Source organism: Sturnus vulgaris, chromosome 9, assembly GCF_052056855.1.
Source record: "Sturnus vulgaris isolate bStuVul1 chromosome 9, bStuVul1.hap1, whole genome shotgun sequence".
Classification (NCBI taxonomy): domain Eukaryota; kingdom Metazoa; phylum Chordata; class Aves; order Passeriformes; family Sturnidae; genus Sturnus; species Sturnus vulgaris.
Window position 1 is genome coordinate 24,157,129 of NC_142251.1, and position 20,335 is coordinate 24,177,463.

The window sequence follows — 20,335 nt, forward strand, 5'->3', positions numbered from 1 at the left end:
CTTGGAGATCCCCACTCTGCTATCGCAGGGAGAGCAGGAACGTTCTCAACACCATGCTGGATCTCACCTGAGGTGTGGGCAGCTGAGTGGGTGGACATGTTAAATACCTCCACAAGGTGTTCAACACCTGGGGCTACTACCTGGGTATCTTAAACGTCTTGGGGCTAAATAGGTAAGGGAAAGCATCTAATGAGGTAAAAGCAACTCTTACCTGATAGCTGGATGGGGCTTGGAGCAACCTGGTCTAGGGAATGGTGTCCCTGCCCATGGCAGGGTGTTGTAACAAGATGATCTTTAAGGTCTCTTCCAAACCATTCTGTGATTCTAAAAATGGATGAAGAAGAGGCCTTCACCTAAAGAAGGCTTTTTGAGCTGTCTTCTGCAGGACAGCACTGAAACAATTTGCTTGGAAGCCCTTGGAGAAGGATTAAGTATCTCTAGGTAAAACGATTTTCTATAGATGTGATATTGAAATGGAAAGTGAAAGGTCATATACCTTTCCCTGTCTGGTGCATTAGCCATCTCCCCACAAATCAGCAAGAGCTGTCCATGGTGTATTGTGATTGAGAGGAGAGAGTTTTCCTCTTCCAATGTAGCATTTTCCTTTTTTTAGGAAGAAATGTGCCAAAATGTGGATTTGCCAGTGCTCAGTGTAAAATGCACCTCTAAATGCCGGGATCTATTTAAGTACAAACTAGGGGAGTTAACATCACTGTGGCTGGGCTGGGAGAAAACAGTCAGAATTATTTTGGCTGAAATCTGTCTCTCCTCTTTTGGGATTTTTGAGGCTAACAGCTCTCCAGCTGGTGTAAGATGATGTAACATGCCACCCACAGTAAAGCAACATCAATTTATGGTGTGAATATGGCACAGAGCTGGCATTTTGTGGTTGTATATCAACTTCGATGAGAGTCTAAATATCAAGAGCAAAAATAAACTGTTTGGCAAGCAAATGGGAGGGTATTCCAGACAGTCTCAACTGCTCTGAAGTGATATTTGTTATCCTGGGCCCATGGACAGAGTCACACAGCAAAAGGGTAGCAGCAAAAGGCAAGGTTTTCACTATTCTGCCGTGGTTTTATATGTCACTTGCGTCAAAATGTGGATAGAACATCCAAAATAGGACAGGCACCTTAATGCACATCCCTGGAGAAGTCCTGATCCTCATCTCAGTCAGTGAAATTGGTGTCACACACTGCCTTTAGAAAAAAATGAAGGGGAAATAAAACCCCAACAGATTTCCACACTTGTTTTCCAGTGCCCTAATTTCCCTGTGGAAGCACTCTGTTTGTTTTAATTTCCGAGCTGTTGTAGCGCATCAAAGGCAGTGTTTTTTATGTCCTGGCATGCGTTGTGCTGCTCCTTCGAGCTGACACGTGGCAAGATCACAACTGTACCGGGAGCAGAGGATTTATGGTTCTCAATTCCCCATGTAGCAGAGATGAGGAGCCTTTGCCCAGCAGCTCTTTGCTGGTCTTGGGCTGCCTCCACATGGAGCCGACCCCCGTGTGTCTGCCCCATGGCTTGCCTTGGCTGGCAGAGTATCTGAAGGTGCTGACCTTGTCTGGGATCTGTGTTGGCTGAACCAGGACTGTGCAGGCAGAAAACATCCCTACAGAGAGGCAGAAAGGCTGGGAGGATGCTGCGGAGGGCATGGGGTGACAGAGCCATGGCAGGATTTCAGGCTCAAGGAGAGACAATGTGACATCACCAGAGGATGTCACATTCCCTTACTGCAGCTGTGAATCAGCCAAACCTGTCTCTTTGCAGACCCATTCTGAAGACACAATTTTCCTCAAAAGAAACATCAACCATGTCTTTGCACAAAGCAAAGGTGCCAGAAGCATAGTTACGTGTTTAACCATCCCCAATGCAGCTCGCCCTGGGAAAAGTGGATTTTCTGCTTTCCCTTGCCACTGAACTATAGAGAAACGTCATCTCCTTAGGGAAGGCTTAAGCTCAGTTAGGGGCTGTTGGATTTTCAGTGAAAATAAAAACCTTTGTGTAGCAAGGGCTGTGAAAGTTCTTCCTTGCCTTGTAGGCTACGGGGTTATAATTGTTAAAGTAGTTCAACTTTATGCCCACTAGAAGGCCCCGCGGGAACGGCACAGCCGCAGGCCCCGCAGGTGGAAGCGGAGTGAGGGGAGAGTCCGGTGAGTGACAGCTGGGAGCGCGACTGTGATTGGCTGGAGGAACGCGTGAACAGGGTATGCGCAGGGAGCTGATTGGCTAGAAGGACGCGTGGACAGCAGCACGGCAGCTGAGGCAGCCAATGGGTGCCCTCCTTGTGCTAGGCTCTGTGCTAAGCTCTGTTAGGCCTGGGTTTGGTTTCAGCCATGGCCGTGGAGGTCAGAGGTGCAAACAAGGGGGTGGATTCTGCAATGGAGCCATCGCCTTCGCACGTAATACGGGGTACGTGTCGCTTTGTTCCCCGCTGCTACATTGCCTGGCTTGGGGTTGGCATCTCCACCCATTCCATGGGACCTCCTCTGCCTGTGCTTCCTATTCCAGCCCTGAAACAGACTTATCTCAGTTAATATCTCCTGGGGCAAGCCCTGGGTGGCTTTTGAGAATGTATATTTCTGAAGAATCTGGCCTTTTCTGTTCCCAAGTATTGATTTAGCAAATTTCTGATGTTATGACGGAGATACATCCAGTGGCTCAGGCTTACTGAAGAAAACTACTTGATGCTGAAAAGGGGGAGGAAAAAACCGTGTTTCTGAGCCAGGTTGCCTTTTCCAGCACAATGGTGTTTCAGTAAAATGAGAGCTTGTGCCTTGGCCCTGGTTTATTTTCCGGGTTGTGATGGGCAATATTGACTTTCATCCATGGAGGGCATCCTGAAAATCTGTCCCTGCTTGGCTGGACACTGGTGGTATCCTGGAAGTGCTTGGATTGAGGGGTTATAAATACCATGCTCATGTCAAAATCCTGAGGTGCCTTGGCTTTCTCTCCATCTTACACTGATTTTTCAGTCTTTAGAGGCTGTTGGATGTTCCCAGAGCTGCTTTGGGCTCCCTGGTCCCAGGTGGAGATTGAGATTACGGTTAGGGTTAAGGTTGGAGGTACTTGTGCTGCACTTCAACTCAGATGGACCTCCTTGGCTCAGATGACCTCTTGCTGCCAGAAGGGATTTTGGAAGCCAGAGTGTGCAGAGCTGAGGATGCCCATTTTGGGCCAGTTGCCACTCAGATGCACGAGATCAGCACAGTCATGACCCACTCCTACCTCTGGCCCCCATCACTGTGGTACCACAGCAGCCTGGCAGCAAAAGGATGTGGCTCCCCCCACTGCACCACTCAAGCAGTTAAATGAGCTGCCCAAGGTTAGATGAGAGATGTGGGCTGCCAGTGTTTAGCATGCAGCTAATTGATTCCCTTGGCACTGCACAGGCTGATGTTAAAAAGCATCAGAAAAGACAGTGCAGGAGGTGAGAGCATCACAGTGAGTGCAAATGGTTTTTAAATAGAAGCAGAGCCCCTGTTTCCCTGTTTCCTTCTTGAATGAGGTTGTACGACTGGATTTCTCACGGTTTGTTTATAGTCGGTGGAAGAAAAAGAAGGTATGTGGCACATTTTGGGAGGTGGCAGTACCATAGTGCCAATGTGATGTCTCAGAGAATGCAATAAATACTGCTAAATATTTAAGAGCTTATAAATGTTTTAAGAGAATCCCTGAATTGTTATTGATGGAGTTTAGTCTCGTGCTCAGGAAAACTCCTCACTCTGGGTCATGAAGAGGAGATGCTTGAGATGCAGGAAGCTGATGACAAAGGCTGTGAAAAACGAGTCTGTATGGGCTGCAGTGATGGGAATGTGACATATAACCCAGAAGAGCCATGGGTGCTGCAGTCCTGCCGGTGCTGCTTTGTCCTCTCAGCACAGCACCCAAGTATCTGCAATTTGTGTGTTTGGGGCAGATGCTTGGCGTGGAGGTGTGTTGGTGACTCAGCCATCGCGGCACCAGGGCTGGGCTGGCGGGTGTCGCTGCCACACTGAGCCGGGGGCACTTGGCGCTAGGCACAGCTTACTTTCCTAGACCCCTTGTTTGCTGTGATTCCAGCGTCCTGGATGTCAGTGGAAGCTCCCCCGCTGTGTTACAGGGGGATGAGCAGGGATGCCGCAGCTTTCCATGTCTGATACATCATTACCCCGGGTGTTTTAAGTGAGATCTGTCCTGGCTCTGCCCCGGTCAAGTCATTCCCACGGCGCTCTGCCGGTGCAGTAGGGGGTCCTGAGCTCAAATGCCGAGCGGAGCCAGGGCGGAGCTCAGCCAGTGTCTGTCTCCCTGTCTGTCACATCCTCCCAAAGCCCCATTACACCTCCTGCTCCATCGATCCATCCCTCCAGCTAGTTACGCATTCAGATTTCAGCCGAAGATGAAATGGAACCGGGAGGCAGCCTCACAGGGGCCCGCACTTCTTGCTCATGTTGCAGATAGCAGAGCAAAGTCTCTCTCAAGCTCCTGACAAGCTTTTGTTAGATGTAGGGGGAAGGAATTTTGCTTCTAGACATTTGCCGATGTTTAAGCAAAGGGGAAAGGGTGAAGCTGTCACTCCGCTCAGGCATTTCTACCGGCTCTGTCCCAGGCAGCAACGTGCTCATTAAACTGCTCTGCAGTTCAGTCATCTCAATCCAATAAGAAAAAGTGATTCTTGAAATTCAGGATGTTAAAACAATACATCATTAACAAAAGCCTCAGCTCCTGCCTCTTCATCCCTCTTTACTTAGAGAACTCCATCCTTTCATCTCAAATCCCTTGCTATGGGATGCAGTAGCCCTCAGTGCTGCTCCTCTACAAGGATTGCAGTGGATAATCAAAGAGCAGCCTGCTGAGATTTTTAATTGCTCAGTTTTCTTAAGAACCAGGCAAGAGGGTTTTATGTTTGATAGCAGAGTCCTCTTTCATTGTTTTCCACCAGAAATGGTTTTTACCCAGCTGCTCATTGGGATATTAACTCTCTTCAATAACATGTGCATGTAGGACCTAAGGACAATTTAATTGGACAAAAAGGGAAGAAGAGTGGGGTTTTTTCAGGATTCAGGCTATTTACAGTATGTAAATAGCAGTATGTATTTATGCAAGTCCAGGTCCTGGGCACTGTTTGAAATAAGGTAGATGGGGAAGGCCCGTGGTCAAACAAGTTTAAAATATCTGAGGTACCAAAAACGCTCTATGAAAGGGCCACATCTGAATGGTGTCTCATAAATCTCTTCCTCCCAAAGAGGCTGACCTGGAGCAACCCATCACCCCATAAATCCACATGCAGGAGATGAGACAGTCTGGATACCAGCAGATGATACAGATTTGATTAGAATAATCTATTTGGCATCAAGTGCTTCATAGTACCCAAAAACTAGCTGTAAAAAAAGCCAAGTACCTGTGACTGAGTCAGATAATGACCCATTTTTTTTGTGGGGGTTACCCAATGTGCTGCCTCTGAGACCAGCTCTGAACATCTCCATGGACCCCAGACTCCACATTGCTGGACCTTGTGGGCACTGTGCATCCAGAAGGGAGGAAGGAAGGCTGAAATCTTCCTCTGCAGGAGCAGGGAGGCCCCAGTGAAGCTCTGCTACTCGCAGGCTGATAAGCAGAGGTGGAAAGGGGAATCGAGGGGTCATCCAGTCCCAGGAGATGAAGCTGTTCTTAGAGCTGGGCAAAAATAAGACTGATTGAGCAAGGCTTTGTGACTGAAGCTAGAAGTTTGCACATGGAAAGAATGGATTGTGAAGAATCTCAGAACCTTAAAAAGGCAAGAAAAAAATGTTTAAAATGCCAAAATAGGGGATGTGGGCAATTCCAGAGGCACCTTTTCTTCTACAATTGAAGAAAAATGAATAAAAGTAAATAAAAAAAAAAATCAGGATCAAAACACAGAACATTGATCAATCGGATACCATTTCACCCTTCCAAACCCCTCATTTCAGTTTGAAGAAATCATCAGAACAATCCTCCAATTCTCACGTATCCACAGGACACTTCAAGCCCTTTCCTCTGCATAACCTACAAAGAAACTACTCTCAGCACCTTCCTTCCAAATCCAGCTATTTGTTGGCTCTGTCTCCAACTCTGAGACATCCTGACAGGGAACCCAGAGCCTCTGACCTTGTTTGGTGACCCCTTTAATCCCAGTATTTTACCCAAGACCATCTTCAAAACAAACTATATTTTTTGATTGAAAAAATTTGCTTTCTACCTTGCTCTACAGAGTTGCCTTTTGGTTTTCAAGATCTGGAGGCAGTTGCATTAGGGCTCCCTGAGCTGGAGCCACATGGGGAAGTGATTTAATTGTCAAAGTCAGCACAAGCTCGTTGTCTGGCAGAGTGCCAGCATGGCGTGTTAGCAGAGCTGCATGGATTAGGTTTTGCTTCTCAGGTTGGTGCCTTGGCTTTTGTCCTTTGAGTGGCATTGTTTGCATGGGAAGAAAGGAGGAGGCAAAGATGGAGAAGATGCACTTTAGGCAGCAGATCCCATTTCTGGGTGTCCGTGCCACTCAGCGTGTCCCAGTGCTTTGTGCTGAGATCCAAAGCCAGTGCAGGGATGTCTCAAGGTTCCCCTCCTGAGTGGCTGCAGGGCAGGAGGGTTAAGCACAGCTCATGCTCAGTGCTCCTCTGATTTCTTGCTCTTGCATTTCTTGGCAGCAAGAAATGAAAGTGACCTGCTTGGGGTTTGGTGTGTGTTGGCTGAGGTGAGCAGGTGGGCTCCCTGCATGGAGCAGTGGTGGGGATTTTTATGTGGCTTTAACGGAGGACTTTGTTCTGAATCTGCTTTTTCTTCAATTTTTCATGAATTACTAAGACTTTTTGCTTGGGCTTTGCTTTTTATTCTCCATGCATCCTTAGGCTATAAATGGAGTTTCATTTTGGGTTAAAGGCCACCACTGTTTGTGTCAAGCTTTGGAAACAATCTTTGCCCTCTCTGTCCTTCCATCTTTCCTCCTCACCACAGTAACATCCCAAACTTTTTCTCATAGCCACATAAAGCTAGAAAATACAAAATTTGTGATTCAGAACAACTCTCAAAGCGCAGCTGATACCACAAATAACTCGGAGTGTTTTCAGGACTATGTGGGTGTTTGTCTCAACCACTTGATAGGGATGGCTGTACATGACTGTGTCTCACCTACTTTTTTGTTATATGTTGTGTATCTTAGGCAAAGTATTAATTTATATGTATGATATTCATTTTGTATACACAGACATGATTCAGCCTCGTTTGGGGAGCCCCAGTGATCCAGAATTTTAACTGGCAGATGAAGTGGGGAGCTGTGTTGCAGTAAGTTCAGCTCCTCACAAGGTTCAGCAGTGGGATGCAGTTGCAGATTTGGTGTTGCAAGAAGAATCCCAGCTTTCTGGAATCCCAGTGATAATGAGTCTTGAATTCATATGACCGATGGAAAGAATAACTCAATGGGAATCTTTCCTCCACTAGAAAAGACTTCCACATAATTAACTAATCTCCTATTCAGGCAAAAATCCTATGGGAAAAGGTTGGGTTTTGGTCTGAATAAAACATGGGAAAATCCACACTGAGAAAAACGATGGTTGGCATACAATGGTGTGTTTACAGTGACATACCTGAGCAAATATTGTACTTCCTTTTGGCTTAATTAGTGCCATATGTTAAAGAGATAAATTGTCTCTCTATGTTAAGCAAAAAATCCTCCTATTAGGTTCTCAAAGCCCAAATATTTGTCTGAAGGATGAAGACAATATTTTTGCCCAAATTCGGCTGTTTGAAATGCATCATTTACAGGATAAAGCACTGTTTTGGTTGGACTCTATATTGCAGAGCTGGAAGAGTAACATAGATTTTGGTTGAGATTCCTATGGCTTCACTTTTAGACTTGGGGAGAAGTGATCCTCAAACACAAGTGATGAGGGATTTAGAAGCTAAATTCTGTGTCCTTTCCTCATGAAAGTATCATTTGTCCCTATCAGGTATCTCAAGTATTGTATTCCAGGAGCTCTACAGGATGCATGCATAGTAAATTTCCACATCAAGCCACCCTATTTGAGCTAAAACCTGTCTTCCTGAAAGATGTCTGAGTATTCATGTACAGCCTTCATGTGACAGAGAATCCATCAGGTACCCAGGTACTTTCTCATATTACTTGATTACCTTGTCTCAAACCCACAGGACAGATTTGTAGTTTGAAGTAGTGCGTGATCCACTCTTGGCATCTCACCAGTACTTATTCTGCTGAACAAAGTTGCCCACTTTCATCACATATTACATATCCCTTCCCCAGGCAGGTGAAGATGCCCCTTAACATATTTAACGATGGATCTAGACTGAGCCTCCCTAGTCTCTTTCCACAAAGTATGGCTTCCAAAACTAATGTAATTCTTGTCACTGTTCCTCAGAGAAGGATTTTGCTAATGCTGTGCATGAAAATAATACAACCTTTCTTCTGCTTGATATTCCCCTGCTCATATCCACAAGGATCACATTTGCTGCTTTATTTACAGCACCACACAGAGTTTGCATTCAGTGGGTTGTGCACAATCCCCCCTCAGTCCTTGACACCACTGCTGTTTGGCAGAAGACATTTGCCTTTTGTTTATATTTGATGTGCGTTCTTCCTTGCTGGACATATGACTTTGCCTTTGACTTTGCTGTTCAACAAGCCCTTTTTATCAAAAAAACAGAGTCAGGCAGCACAACTGACTCATTACCAGGCAGGAATTGCTATTCTGCCCACTTTGTGGTTATGGCCACTTTTTACTATCCGGGATTATATTTTTTCCTTCACATCTTTGATAAAGATACTGAAGAGTATTGAGCAAAAAGAAAATCTTACTGCGAGTTTATAAGAACATGCACTGCATACTAATATCTCACTGATCCTTATTTTCTAAAACACATTTTGTTACTTGTTGTTAGGCCACTGAATAAGGGCTACATGGATATCTTTAGTGTTACTTAATCAAAATAAGACTAAATATGAATTACAGAAATCCTTTTTCATCTTGACTGCTTTCATCAACCAAGTCCCTGTAATTTAATTTAATAATTGTTTTTATTTTTAAATAGTTCCTCTTGATCCTTGCTGGCAATTTCTTTTTGCTTAGGGAGTAGGATTTTTTTTTTTCAAAGTATATTGGTGGCCAGGCCTACATTTTGCTGGCATTTATGAAATGGAATAACAATGTGATCCTTTGCATCTAGGAAACCATCATTTTCTAACCTGAAGTGCTACTCATTATGTTCTACAAAAACAAGGTCTGATGCAGAAACGCCCCAAGCTGATTTAAATTATTTTTATATAGTTTATATATTTAGAAACTTATATACAGCTTTTAGAAACCCCAGGGATGCTTCTCCACTGGTAGCACAAGACCTTCAGTATCTGCTTGCCAGCTTTAAATCTCCTATCAGACATAAAAGATGAATCCTGTCTTTGCACTCCAAGGTGGTCTGCAGTGGGCACTTCACCCTCAGGACTCCTCCCCAGCCAAGTGAGCCACAGTTTGCATAGAGATTTCCAGGCATTTTGAGCTTTACCCAAACAGTATTTATGGCATGTCAGACTGCCTTTGATGGAGACTGCCCTCTCTCTCCCTCCTTCTCTCTCTCTTGTCTTGCCTAAAGAGGCTGTGGCAGTGATTCTAGCATCCCCATCATCTGTATCATCACAGGGACTCTCGGTTATATCCAAATACCCGTCATCTCACATGAACATTTCCCGTTCCTTCAACCTAGTATCAATCTAATGGTTGAGTACTCCAACATCTCCATTAAGTGCCTATATTTTTGTTGGCTTTTGTACCTGGCTGTGGCTGCTTGGTTCTATGTCCTCCCTGGTCAGAGGAAATGGAAGTGCTGCAGCGGCTGCAGTCTCGCAGACCCGAGGACGAATAGCAGCGGACAAACAGCGCCAGGACCGACCCCGGGGGCTGCGGGGGCGGGAGCGTGAGAACGTGAGTGCAGAGCGGGGAACCCGGACATCCGAAGGGGACAGCCCCAAAGGACTGGGGACAGCTGCCGGGGATGGGGAACAGGTTCAGGAGTCCCCGGTGGTCCCCGCCCGCGGCGCCTTCAGCACCGCCTGCCGCGGACAGCGCCCGGCCCCGCCGCGCTCCCCGGGAGCGGAGCTGCGCCCTCCAACGCGCCCCGAGCCCCGCAACGCCCCCATCCGCACCCCGGGGTGCAGCCCCAGGCCCTCCCAGGCCTCCCCCCACCCTCCCCCGGCCCGCCCCGCCGCGGACACTGACCGAACATCTGGATGTGCCCCTTGGTGATGGGGTTGAAGCTGCCGCAGGCCAGCAGGATAACGTGGGTCTTGGTGGTCTCAGTCATGGTGCGGCCCTGCCCGGCCCCGCCGCGGTCTGTGGCTCGGTGCGGCTGCGGGAGGGAGGAGGGCGGAGGGATGGAGCGGGGCCGGACGGGAGCGGGGGCGGCGCCGCGGCTGCGGGAGCCGAGCCGGGGCCGCCCCTCGGCAACACGGCCCGGGGCGCGCCCCGCGGGGTCCTGCACACGTGTGAGTGCTTGTACACTCCTGTACACACCACGGGCACACACCCATCCCCGCGGTGTGGAGAGGGGCACACGCCCCGGCACAGATGCGCCCATGCACACACACAGAGATGGGCACACATCCGCATCTGCTCCATGGACACTCGCAGAGGTGCAGCAGGGACACACTGGCGTCTCCAGGACCGAGGAGGTGTAATAGGAGGTTTAGCCTGCAGATGAGGAGACTGAAGGGTGACCTTATCACTCCCTACAATTCCATGCTGAAAGGAGGGTGTAACCAACTGGGAGGTCAGTATTTTCTCCCAGGCAACCAGGGACAGGACAAGGAGACATAGTCTTAGGCCGACAGACATCAGGAGGAATTTTTTCACGGAAGGGGTGATTAGACATTGGAATGGGCTGCCCAGAGAGGCGATGGAGTCACAGTCCCTGGAGGTGTTTAAGGAAAGATTGGATGTGGTACTTAATGCCATGATATAGTTGGCAAGGTGGTAATCAGTCATAGATTGGACTTGATGACCTCAGAGGTCTTTTCCAGCCTAACTGATTCTGTGATCTGCACACCTCAGTGCTCATGAGCAGCTATGTGTGTTCGCCCTGCTGCTCATGTGGTCCCAACCTGGGACCTGCATAGGTCTCCCAGCTGCTCCAGCCCCAGCACAACATTGCTGCAGCACCCTTTTCTGGGGTTCTATGGGGAAAATAACTTGTGGGGCTTCAGCTTCACCCAACACATCCATTTCATTGCCTGAAAGAGACCAACATCAAATAGATGCAATGCATTCACCATAAAAAAACAGTCTTTACTGAGAGGTAAACTAGTACCAGACTACCCAACTGTCTAATTCTTTAAATTTCTCATTTTTAGGACTGCAGCATTGCTGTTCTCCACTAATAAAACTCCTCACCCTGAGCGAGGGCCAGCAGAGCCTTCTCTGCTTCCAGCCACTGAAGAAGAGCTGCATGCAGCTGCCTTCAGCCCCTTCCTGAAGGCTGTCCTGGCCTTATCTCTGGCTCCTACACACACATTTTCCTCTCAGCAGGGAGTTATTTGCCACCAACAGGTCTCCCTTGCTACATTCATCTGTCTTCCTCCTCTGTCCTTAAGAAGACACTCCCCAGACACACAGTTTTGCCTTCTCATGGCAGAGTCTGTTAGCCCTACGCCTAGCAGTGTGCTGTGTTTCTCCTTGTCCTGCTAAGATTAATTATTCACAGTCCTTTGCTTGAAAACTTTTTCTCTCCCAGCTCAGCCAGGTGTTGGGATACTCATCAGCCTGAGTGATCTGAAGGAGCAAGACCACTAGGGTATGGACCCAAGATGATGATGAATCTGTTTGTTCATGGAACCCTTAAAATCCTTCTTGTGGAGGCCCTGGCTGCACTCACACTCTCAGGAGCACACACTTATGGCAAGGGTTGGTCTGTCTCATTGCATAGGGGTGTGGTAACACCTCTGAGGTTATATTTCTATCCTGATTTTTAATTCAGACTAAGCTGCTGTTGAGGAAGAGAGATGCTGAGACGGGTGGTGTTTTCTGCCCCTTGCTCTCTGCTCTGTCTTCTTACTGGCTCTGTATGGACATATGATGATTCAATGGGATTAGATGTTGGGGTTGTGTTGGGCTTTTTCTTGTGCTGCTCCTTCAAGCTTACTCTGAAAAGGAGAGACTCATGACCTTAGGAAGAGTCTCTGCAGTTTACCACTGGTGCTGTGCACAGCATAACTCTGCCTTTAAAACCACAGGTCTTGTCAGCAGAGAAATGGGTGCTCCTCTCCTGCATGTTCCCACCAAGGATGGTGTCCTACCCCCTTCCCTTGAGGATGGTACAACTGTCCTGATATGAAATATGGGGGTGTGCCCTTTACAAGAAGATTCTTCACTGATTCTGTTTATACAGAAGAGGCTGAAGTTGAGGTGAGACAGCTGGATTTTTTCTTACTCCTAACCCCATTCCCTGCTAATTTTGCAGAAGAGATTTTGCAGGGGAGCATGTTTTCCTTTCTGTAGCTTATACAATCTGCAGCTGTAGGAGCATTAAGTGCTGCTGTTGTTGAGGGCACAAATGGACAAAACTACCTGTGGCCAAGTTCTTCCACTGCCTGGTGATGCCAAACACATCCTGCTGTTCCTGGCAGCTCCTGCCATGCAGGAATCTCTCTTCCTGCTTTGTTTCACACCAGAGTTTGACCTTGGACACCAGAGAAAGATCAAGGTCACCTGTCCAGACATAGGTTACACACTGCCTGGCCATGGTGGAGACAAGGTGTGGCCAGCCCTGCCAGGCTGTGGCGAGGATGAGGTCTGGGTAGCCCTGTCTGTAGCTCTTCCCTGTCTTTCCTGCTGCCTGCTGGATGGTGAGTGATGTGGTAAATCAGCTGTCACTTAGCAACGCTGCCGGCTGGGGAGCAGCAGCAGGTTTTGGTGCAGGAGTGACGCCTGCAAGGCTGTGCAGTGGTTCCTTCACCTTTTTTCCCCTCACTGTTTTCCAGCCCAGCATGTATTTTCTTCTACTCGCTGCTTTCCCTGAACATATGAGTGCAGGTTTCCCATGGCTGAAGACAACAGCCCCAGCTACAGGAGCCAGATGTTCCCAGCCAGCCCTCCCTGTGATGGTTATGCAGCGCTGGAGCACCCTGAGACCCCAGCAATTTGAGCTCCAACCCAGCCCATGGTGGTAAGCATCCATCTGCCACCTGCAGAGCTGGTACTGCAGGACACAGAGAGGGCAGAAGGATGATTAGCTGGGGTTTATTCTCTGAGGAAGAAAACAGCATGGAGAAACACAGGGACCTGCCTATATAGGGAGCTCAGATCAGCACTGCAAAATCATTGCCTGTGGGACTTGAAACCTGTTAAGCATACCTGAAACATGGCCTGTGGCTCACACCAAGGGTATTTCTGCATATGGATTTGTCTAACTCTTCACCATCTGCACAGCCAGGCCCCAAGAGCAGGGGGCCGTGCAGCAGAAGGCAGGAAGATCATGGCTGTGTTCACTGGGGTGAGGGATGGGGAGCCCTCAGTTCTCCCAGCACTGCCTCTCACCTTGTCTCTCCTCTTGGGCTCAGGAGCAGGAAGAGAAACCTTCCAGCTTAAGGCTTTTAAACTGACAGTCTGCCAACTTTTCAAAATAACTCAAATTTATCAGAGAAAAGGACAATTAGAGGGGCTTAAACCATTTGTGAACCCGTCCTGGGACATTTTGGAGCCTTTTCTGACAAGGGCTAAGAAGAAGATTCAGTTCTGCTCGCCAGGACTCCCAGCCCTATGACTCTAAGAAATTTTCGTCATGCAACAATGCACTTAAAAAAAAAAAAAAAAAAAAAAAAGGAAGAGGCCTTTCCTTGAGAGTTAATGAGCAAAAGATCTTGAATAAGGGAGTTGATCACTTGGTGGCCCAGTTGGAATAAAACTCCTGGTTCCCACAAAACAGTTTTTCATTTACACCCATTTTTGAGATATAATCTGAATGTATCTAGCCAAAACTCAGGTTTGCCAACAGAGCCCATGTGAGGGAAAGGATTTGCAAGTGTAAGGAAGCCAGACTGAACTGGCAGATTGGGCCAGGCTAGACAGGCCAAGCTGAACCAGTTGCTCATGGAACAATGGCATAGGACAATAAATGGAAGTACTCAGGGGTAGCTGCTATGGTGAGGTGCTATGGAGCCTAGCTGAGATGGAGGGAGCTGCCAAACCCTTGGCAACCAGGTCTGAGGCCACATGGGGTGGGACAGCCTGGCCCAATCTTCCATTTTGGATGACCTATGTAGGAACAGACATTCAAACAAGGAAGGAGTAAGCAAGGCTGAAAAGCAGCCAGTGAAAGACATGACTTTTGACATGACATAAGGTTTGAAAATTTATGAGTAGCCTGGGGAGCTCTTCTCAGGGCTTGGTTCATCATACACTGGAAGAAGATGCCAAAGGGTGTCATGAGATGAAGCTGGAGACCTACTGAGTTTGAGGACTCAACACCCTGGTTGTGGCCTCTGTGAACTGACCCCCAGTGCTGTGCACTGGGACACTGGATTGACATTTGAGGCAATCTCCTGAGGAAGGTCAGCCTGGGAACCAATTTCTCTCTTGTCCACATTCAGCAACACCAGCTGAACACTGGCCACTGATGCAATTAGCTTGGCAGCCCTTTTAATGTCTCCATTTCTGAGGTTACAGCTCGGATCAATCCGTGCAGGCAGGATTGTAATGGGGTTCCTGGGATGGGGAGTGAGGCTGAGACACTCAGCATGGATCCCTGGGAATGGCTGCTTGCTCTCTCTCATCCAAAAGTGAATTAGTTTTTATTTAGTGTGAAAGGGTACTTCTGCCAGAATGTGCAGCACTTGTTCTCAAAAAATTGAAAGGAAATCTGTTACTTTATGAATTATAAGGATTTGAAGGAATTTCTCTAAGAAATGAGGCCTATTTTATAATTTTTTCTTTCTTCTGGGTGATATTTGCAAGAGAATAATGAAGGCTTAATAAAAACCTCTACACAGTTGAAATTCCTGAAGTTTTGCGTACAGGCTATATTTGAGGAAAAGAGGTTATTATTAGGGTAAAATGAAGCTTTTGTCACTAACAAGTCAAAATCTAAGTAGGATAATCCGGGATGACAACAAATACACTTTAATCATGGTAACATAATTACCGATCAGGAAGAATAGAGGACAAAGTTAGGATTGTTTAGGTATCTTTATGCTTTGTTTCTGCCTTCAAATGCTGCTGAGTGCTAATTTCCCACATCACAACATTTAGATTGAAATAATCACCAAACCTGCAGAGAATTTGATGTTTCATCATTCAGCTGTTGAGCTGTTCACTCATCTTTCCTTGATTCTGGGTTTTCATGGTGAGCAGCAGGAGAATGTGATGTCTCAAAGACATAAAAGCCAAATTTTGGCACAGAGGACTGTCCAGTGCCACATCTCTGCGTGAAAATAGGGGCAGAATATCCACACACAAAGGGGAGACCTTGGACTGAGTGAGCCTCACAAGACAATTAAAGATGTTAGGGTTAATGAAGAAAGATGGAAGCAGGCTCCACATGGTCCACCTCTCCACAGTTGTCTTAAATTACCTTGATGAAATCTGTTCTCCTGACTATTAAGTGGGGATGGTCCTTGCTTACCTCTTAGAGCATGTTTTGAGGATAAACACATCCAAAGTCTGTGAAGTGCTGAGCTGGTATGATGACAGAGGCCGTTGAAGGATGTAAAGTGGATTCACATTTGGGATTACAAGACTTTCCATCTGAAGAGCACAGAATCTTCACCCTTGGGCATTTTGGCTGCACTGTGGCTGAGGGCTGGGGTTATTCAATGGGTTAACTGTCTCTGGTCCATCCTCCTTCCCTGGGGACCAAATCCTTTCCCATGCTGTGATATTAATAAAATGATAGGCTACAGTTATTGATCGATAAATAACAAAGAAGATAATGCAAGTTGAGAAACCTGCTTCTTTTATCACAAATCTCTTGGAACAAAACTAAGGGGAGATTGACTTGGGGGTCCCCATTAAATAGAAGGAAATTACCCCCTTGCTGTATGCAAAACAAAAGGTTTGAATTAGAATTTCATAGGAAATAGAGCAGAGCAATCTGCAGCAATGTCAAGCCCTCAAAGTGTTATGTGGGACAATCTGACAACAAATCTGGAGTTGTAAAAGAGCCTTCTGAGAGTCAAGAAGATAAGGTGTGGGAGAGAAGCTTATGTATACACTGTCCTAATGGCCACATCTATTTCAACATTGCAGAAACTCAGAGGGAAGCAAAAGACCCCAGAACTCAGAGAAAAAGCCCTGAAAAAGAAGGAAAAGACTTGAAGGATTGTGACATCCTTTGCTTATTTGTCTGTAAGATATTGAAGAGGAGTGAGAAAAGGTTAAGGGAGACTTTGTGACTGGGTAGGTTGTCCTGATGGACCACAGGTTTCCTCATGCAGCTGCCCTTAGATGTGGCTCTGCTTGGTGATTTGTATTGGCATTAAGGAAGTTAGATAACACTGGCAATGACACCCAACAGATTCTCTTGAAAATATCCAGGGCTGCCTGTTCCCTACTGCCCAAGACTCAGAAGTTGGTTCTGCCACATGGGAACCTCTCTGGACTTCTGGGGTGGCTCTGAATGAAAGTGGTTGGACTCAGACAAGACTAAACAAGACAGCCGTTGAGTTGATGCTGCTGCTCTTTGTTAGTGCCTGATGCAGCACGAGTGTGATGCCTCCAGGGAGCACTTTGTGGTCTCCTGGATGAGAACTGTGCTCATCAAGAAAGGATGCAGGAATTGGGATTGTTGACCTGGAGAAGAGAAGGTTTTTGGGACCTGATTGTGACCTCCTAGTTGCTAAAGGGAAAGATGGAGAGGGACCTTGGACAGGGGCCTGGAGCAACAGGACAAGGAGGAATGCCTTTATTCATACTGACAGAGGACAGGGTTAGATGGGATATCGGGAAGAAATTCTTTCCTATGAGGGTGCTGTGACACAGCATAGGTTGCCCAGAGAGATTGTCGCTGACCCATCTCTGGAAGTGTTCCAGGCCACACTGGATGGGGTTTGGAGCAAACTGAGACAGTGGAAGGTGCCCCTACCCATGTCAGGGAGGTTGGAATGAGGTGAGCTCTAGCAGTTTGAAGCCATTTCCCCTTGTTCTGTCACTCCAGGTCTTTGTCCTGAGCCTCTCTCCATCTTTCTTGTTGGCCCGTTCGGGTACTGGAAGGCCACAATCAGGTAGGTGCAAGATGCCCTGAGCATGCTGGATCAGGAGTAGAAGGATAAGGCTCCCAATCACACAGACAGTGTGAAGAGGCTGGGGAGACTCCTGGACAATGTGCCATGAGAGATGCAGCTTCTAAGAGCTGCATTTGTGCATTGATCCAGGACATGCAATCTCAGAGTACAAACTCAGCCTGGTTTAGCACAGGACAGGACAGGCAGGCAGGAGCAGCCCCAGTTTGCCCAGTGCTGAACCAGTTTGCTGCTGCTCTGCAGCTGAGAGGCTGGAGGGATGGAGCTGAGCCTCAGTCCCTGTTGCAGCACCTGCCTGAGGAGCTGCACAGGATTCTATGGGAGGTTTGCCTATGGCTTACTGCCCAGCCCTGGTTGTCCTGAAACCAGGAAAACCATTCTGCAGCCTTGCAAGGTTCCCGTTTGAGCATGTGGGGCCCTGAAAATAATTTCCTTGAACATGTTCCTTTTTTCAACCTGAAAAAATGTGAGAGATTTATTTTCAAAACGTGATCTTTCATTTTGTCCTTGGATCACTTACAGACTCAAATGACACAACTTGTATAAGCCAGCCACCTTGTGCTCATCTGATCCCAAATTTTCCTCTGCCTCATTTCTTCAGGCTGGCTCACGCACTCGAATGGACACTGAACTCAGTGGGATTTTTCCTGCCATAAAAAGACAAGCTGGAGCACAAAACAAGTCACTAAGTTGGCATGGGAGGTGGGACCACATGGTACAAATAGTGGAAGAGCTGTAAATATTGAGGTGTGATAGAATGTCGTACCCAGGTGCAAGGTTACTGCCTGGTGTGCCCCTGTCCTGGCTCCATGCTGAGGTGACCCTACCTGGAGCATTATGTCCAGCTCCAGAGTCCCCAGCACAGGAAGGACATGGAGGTGTTGGAGCGAGTCCAGACAAGGCTACCGAGATGATCAGAGGGATGGAGCAGCTTTGTTATGAGGAAAGGCTGGGAGAGTTGGGGTTGTTCAGCCTGGAGAAAATAAGCTTCAGTGTGACCTAATTGTGGCCTTGCAGTACCTGAGGGGAGCCTACGGCAAAGATGGAGAGAGAATATTTAAAAGGGATGGAGTGACAGACAAGGGAGAATGGCTTCCCACTGCCAGAGGGCAGGGTTGGGTGGGGTCTTAAACAGAAATTCCTCCCTGTGAGGGTGGTAAGGCACAGGTTGCCAAGAGCATCACTGTGGCTGCCCCATCCCTGGAAGTATTCCAGGCCAGGTTGCACAGGGCTCAGAACAATCTGGTCTAGTGGAACGTGTCTAGTGGCAGGAGGGTTAGAAAGAGATGATGATCATCTCCAACCCAAACCATACTGAGATTCTATGTGCCAACTCGGGCCATAGGCCACATCCCTGGTGTGGAACCCATTCTGTGCCTGACCTTGCTGCCTCCCAGGCAGTGGGGCTTGTAGCATCAGGGGCTTTGGGTAATGGAGGGACTCTTAGATGAGGTGCATTTGGGACATTTGGAGTGATCCTTGGGGCTGGACACCCAAGCTGGCAAAGTCTGGGAATCCCCAGTATGGCAAGCAGGCAGAGAACAGGAGGTCTGGTTTGTGACTCCCTCTTACCTTCCTCTCTTGCCCAAGGAGATGATCGAGACACCATCTCTGGAGGCTTTGAAGAGGTGTCTGGATGTGGCACTGGGTGAAGTGTTTAGTGGTTAGTGGTTACCATGGCAGTACTGAGTTGACAGTTGGACTTGATGATCCTAAAGGTCTCTTCCAACCTTCATGCTTTTATTTTATAATTGCAAAATGGATGTGATTCCTATTAATGCCTTTATTCCTTACTGATGTGTTTTTCTCCCACTGTCTTTGCAATGTTAACTTGTAAATTATGAAGAATAAGAGTCAGTGAGTGATAATGGCCTTAATAAAAACAAGTTTTCTTTCTTTCCTTTTTTCCCCGCTCATTTGATGTGTGCTTCAGCAACACTGTTGATGTCTGGACTTGATGATCTTAAAGGTCTCTTCTGAGATTGATAGTTCTACGATTCTGTATGGGAAGTCCAAGCCTACGTGTGCTGTTCCTGCTGAAATTTTTCTTGTCACTAAAATGTAAGGCCACTACTAGGCTTGCACTGGGGGCCTGAGCCAGCAGTGTGCCCTTGCAGCCAAGAAGGCCAACACAATCCTGAAGTGCATCAGGAGGAACATTCCCAGTGGTCAGGGAGGTGATCCTGCCCCTTTGCTCAGTCCTAGTGAGACACATCTGGAATGCTGTGTCCAGGTCTGGGCTCCTCAGGACAGGAGAGACCTGGAACTCCTGCAGCAGGTCCAGCAGAGGCTGAGGAGATGAGGAAGGAAAGGTTGAGGGACCTGCAGCTGTTCAGCCTTGAGAGGAAACCCAGCCGAGAGGGGCCCTCATCCCTCTCTGTCCCTGTCTGCAGGGAGGGCTCAGAGCAAGGACCAGGCTCTGCTCCCTGGGACCCAGCAGTGGGACAAGAGACCATGGGCAGAAATGGATGCCCAGGAAGTGCCACCTGAATATGACAAAGAACTTCTTTCCTGTGCAGTGACTGAGCACTGGAACAGAGACCAGAGAGGGTGTGGAGTCTCTCTGACTGGGGATATTCCAGACCTGTCAGGACACAATCCTGTGCCGTGTGCTCTGGGATGAACCTGCTTGAGCAGGGAAGTGGGACCCGATGACCCACTGTGGTCCCTTCCAACCTGCCCTGTTTCGTGTTTCTTTAATTCTGGGACTGGGGCTCCCGCCAGTGCCAGGGGCCTCTCAGCAAGCCGCCGCTCCGAGAGCCGAGAGGGGAGATGTGACAAAGCCGGCTGTCACTGCGCGGGTCGGGCCGCCAATGCAGGCCCCGGATGCGCCGCGGTTGCCATGGCGACGCCCCACCGTCCCCTCGGTTGCCATGGCAGTGGGCGGGGGAAGGGTTTGCCGGTGGCGCCGCCGGAAGTGCCTACGGGGGCGGGGTCCGGCCCGGAAGCGCGGCCGGCGCGGCAGGAGGGCCGCGGAGCCTCAGCGGGACGGGAGAGCGGCGAGCGGACGGTGCCGGTGCCGGAGCGGCGAAGCCGGGGCTGCCCGGGTTGCCGAGGGACCGGAGCGGCGGGGCGCGGACGGTCCTGCCCGACCGGAGCGCAGAG

At 48.2% G+C, this 20,335-nt stretch overlaps 1 protein-coding gene and 1 long non-coding RNA gene across 2 annotated transcripts in view; one reads left to right on the top strand and one right to left on the bottom strand.

Moving 5' to 3' along the window:
* Window positions 1-10,502, bottom strand: part of NMNAT2 (nicotinamide nucleotide adenylyltransferase 2) — a 26,161-nt gene extending 15,659 nt beyond the window's left edge. Inside the window, exon 1 of the mRNA XM_014886702.2 lies at window positions 10,221-10,502. Coding sequence (XP_014742188.1) covers window positions 10,221-10,305 — 85 coding nt within the window. The 5' untranslated portion in view covers window positions 10,306-10,502. The remainder of the gene's footprint in view (window positions 1-10,220) is intronic.
* LOC148222860 (uncharacterized) lies at window positions 2,318-19,134 on the top strand. Its single transcript, XR_015805506.1, has 5 exons — window positions 2,318-2,412; window positions 7,944-8,099; window positions 9,815-9,926; window positions 12,230-12,401; window positions 12,977-19,134. It is a non-coding gene; the product is annotated as an uncharacterized LOC148222860 (long non-coding RNA).
* The last annotated feature ends 1,201 nt before the right edge of the window (window positions 19,135-20,335 follow it).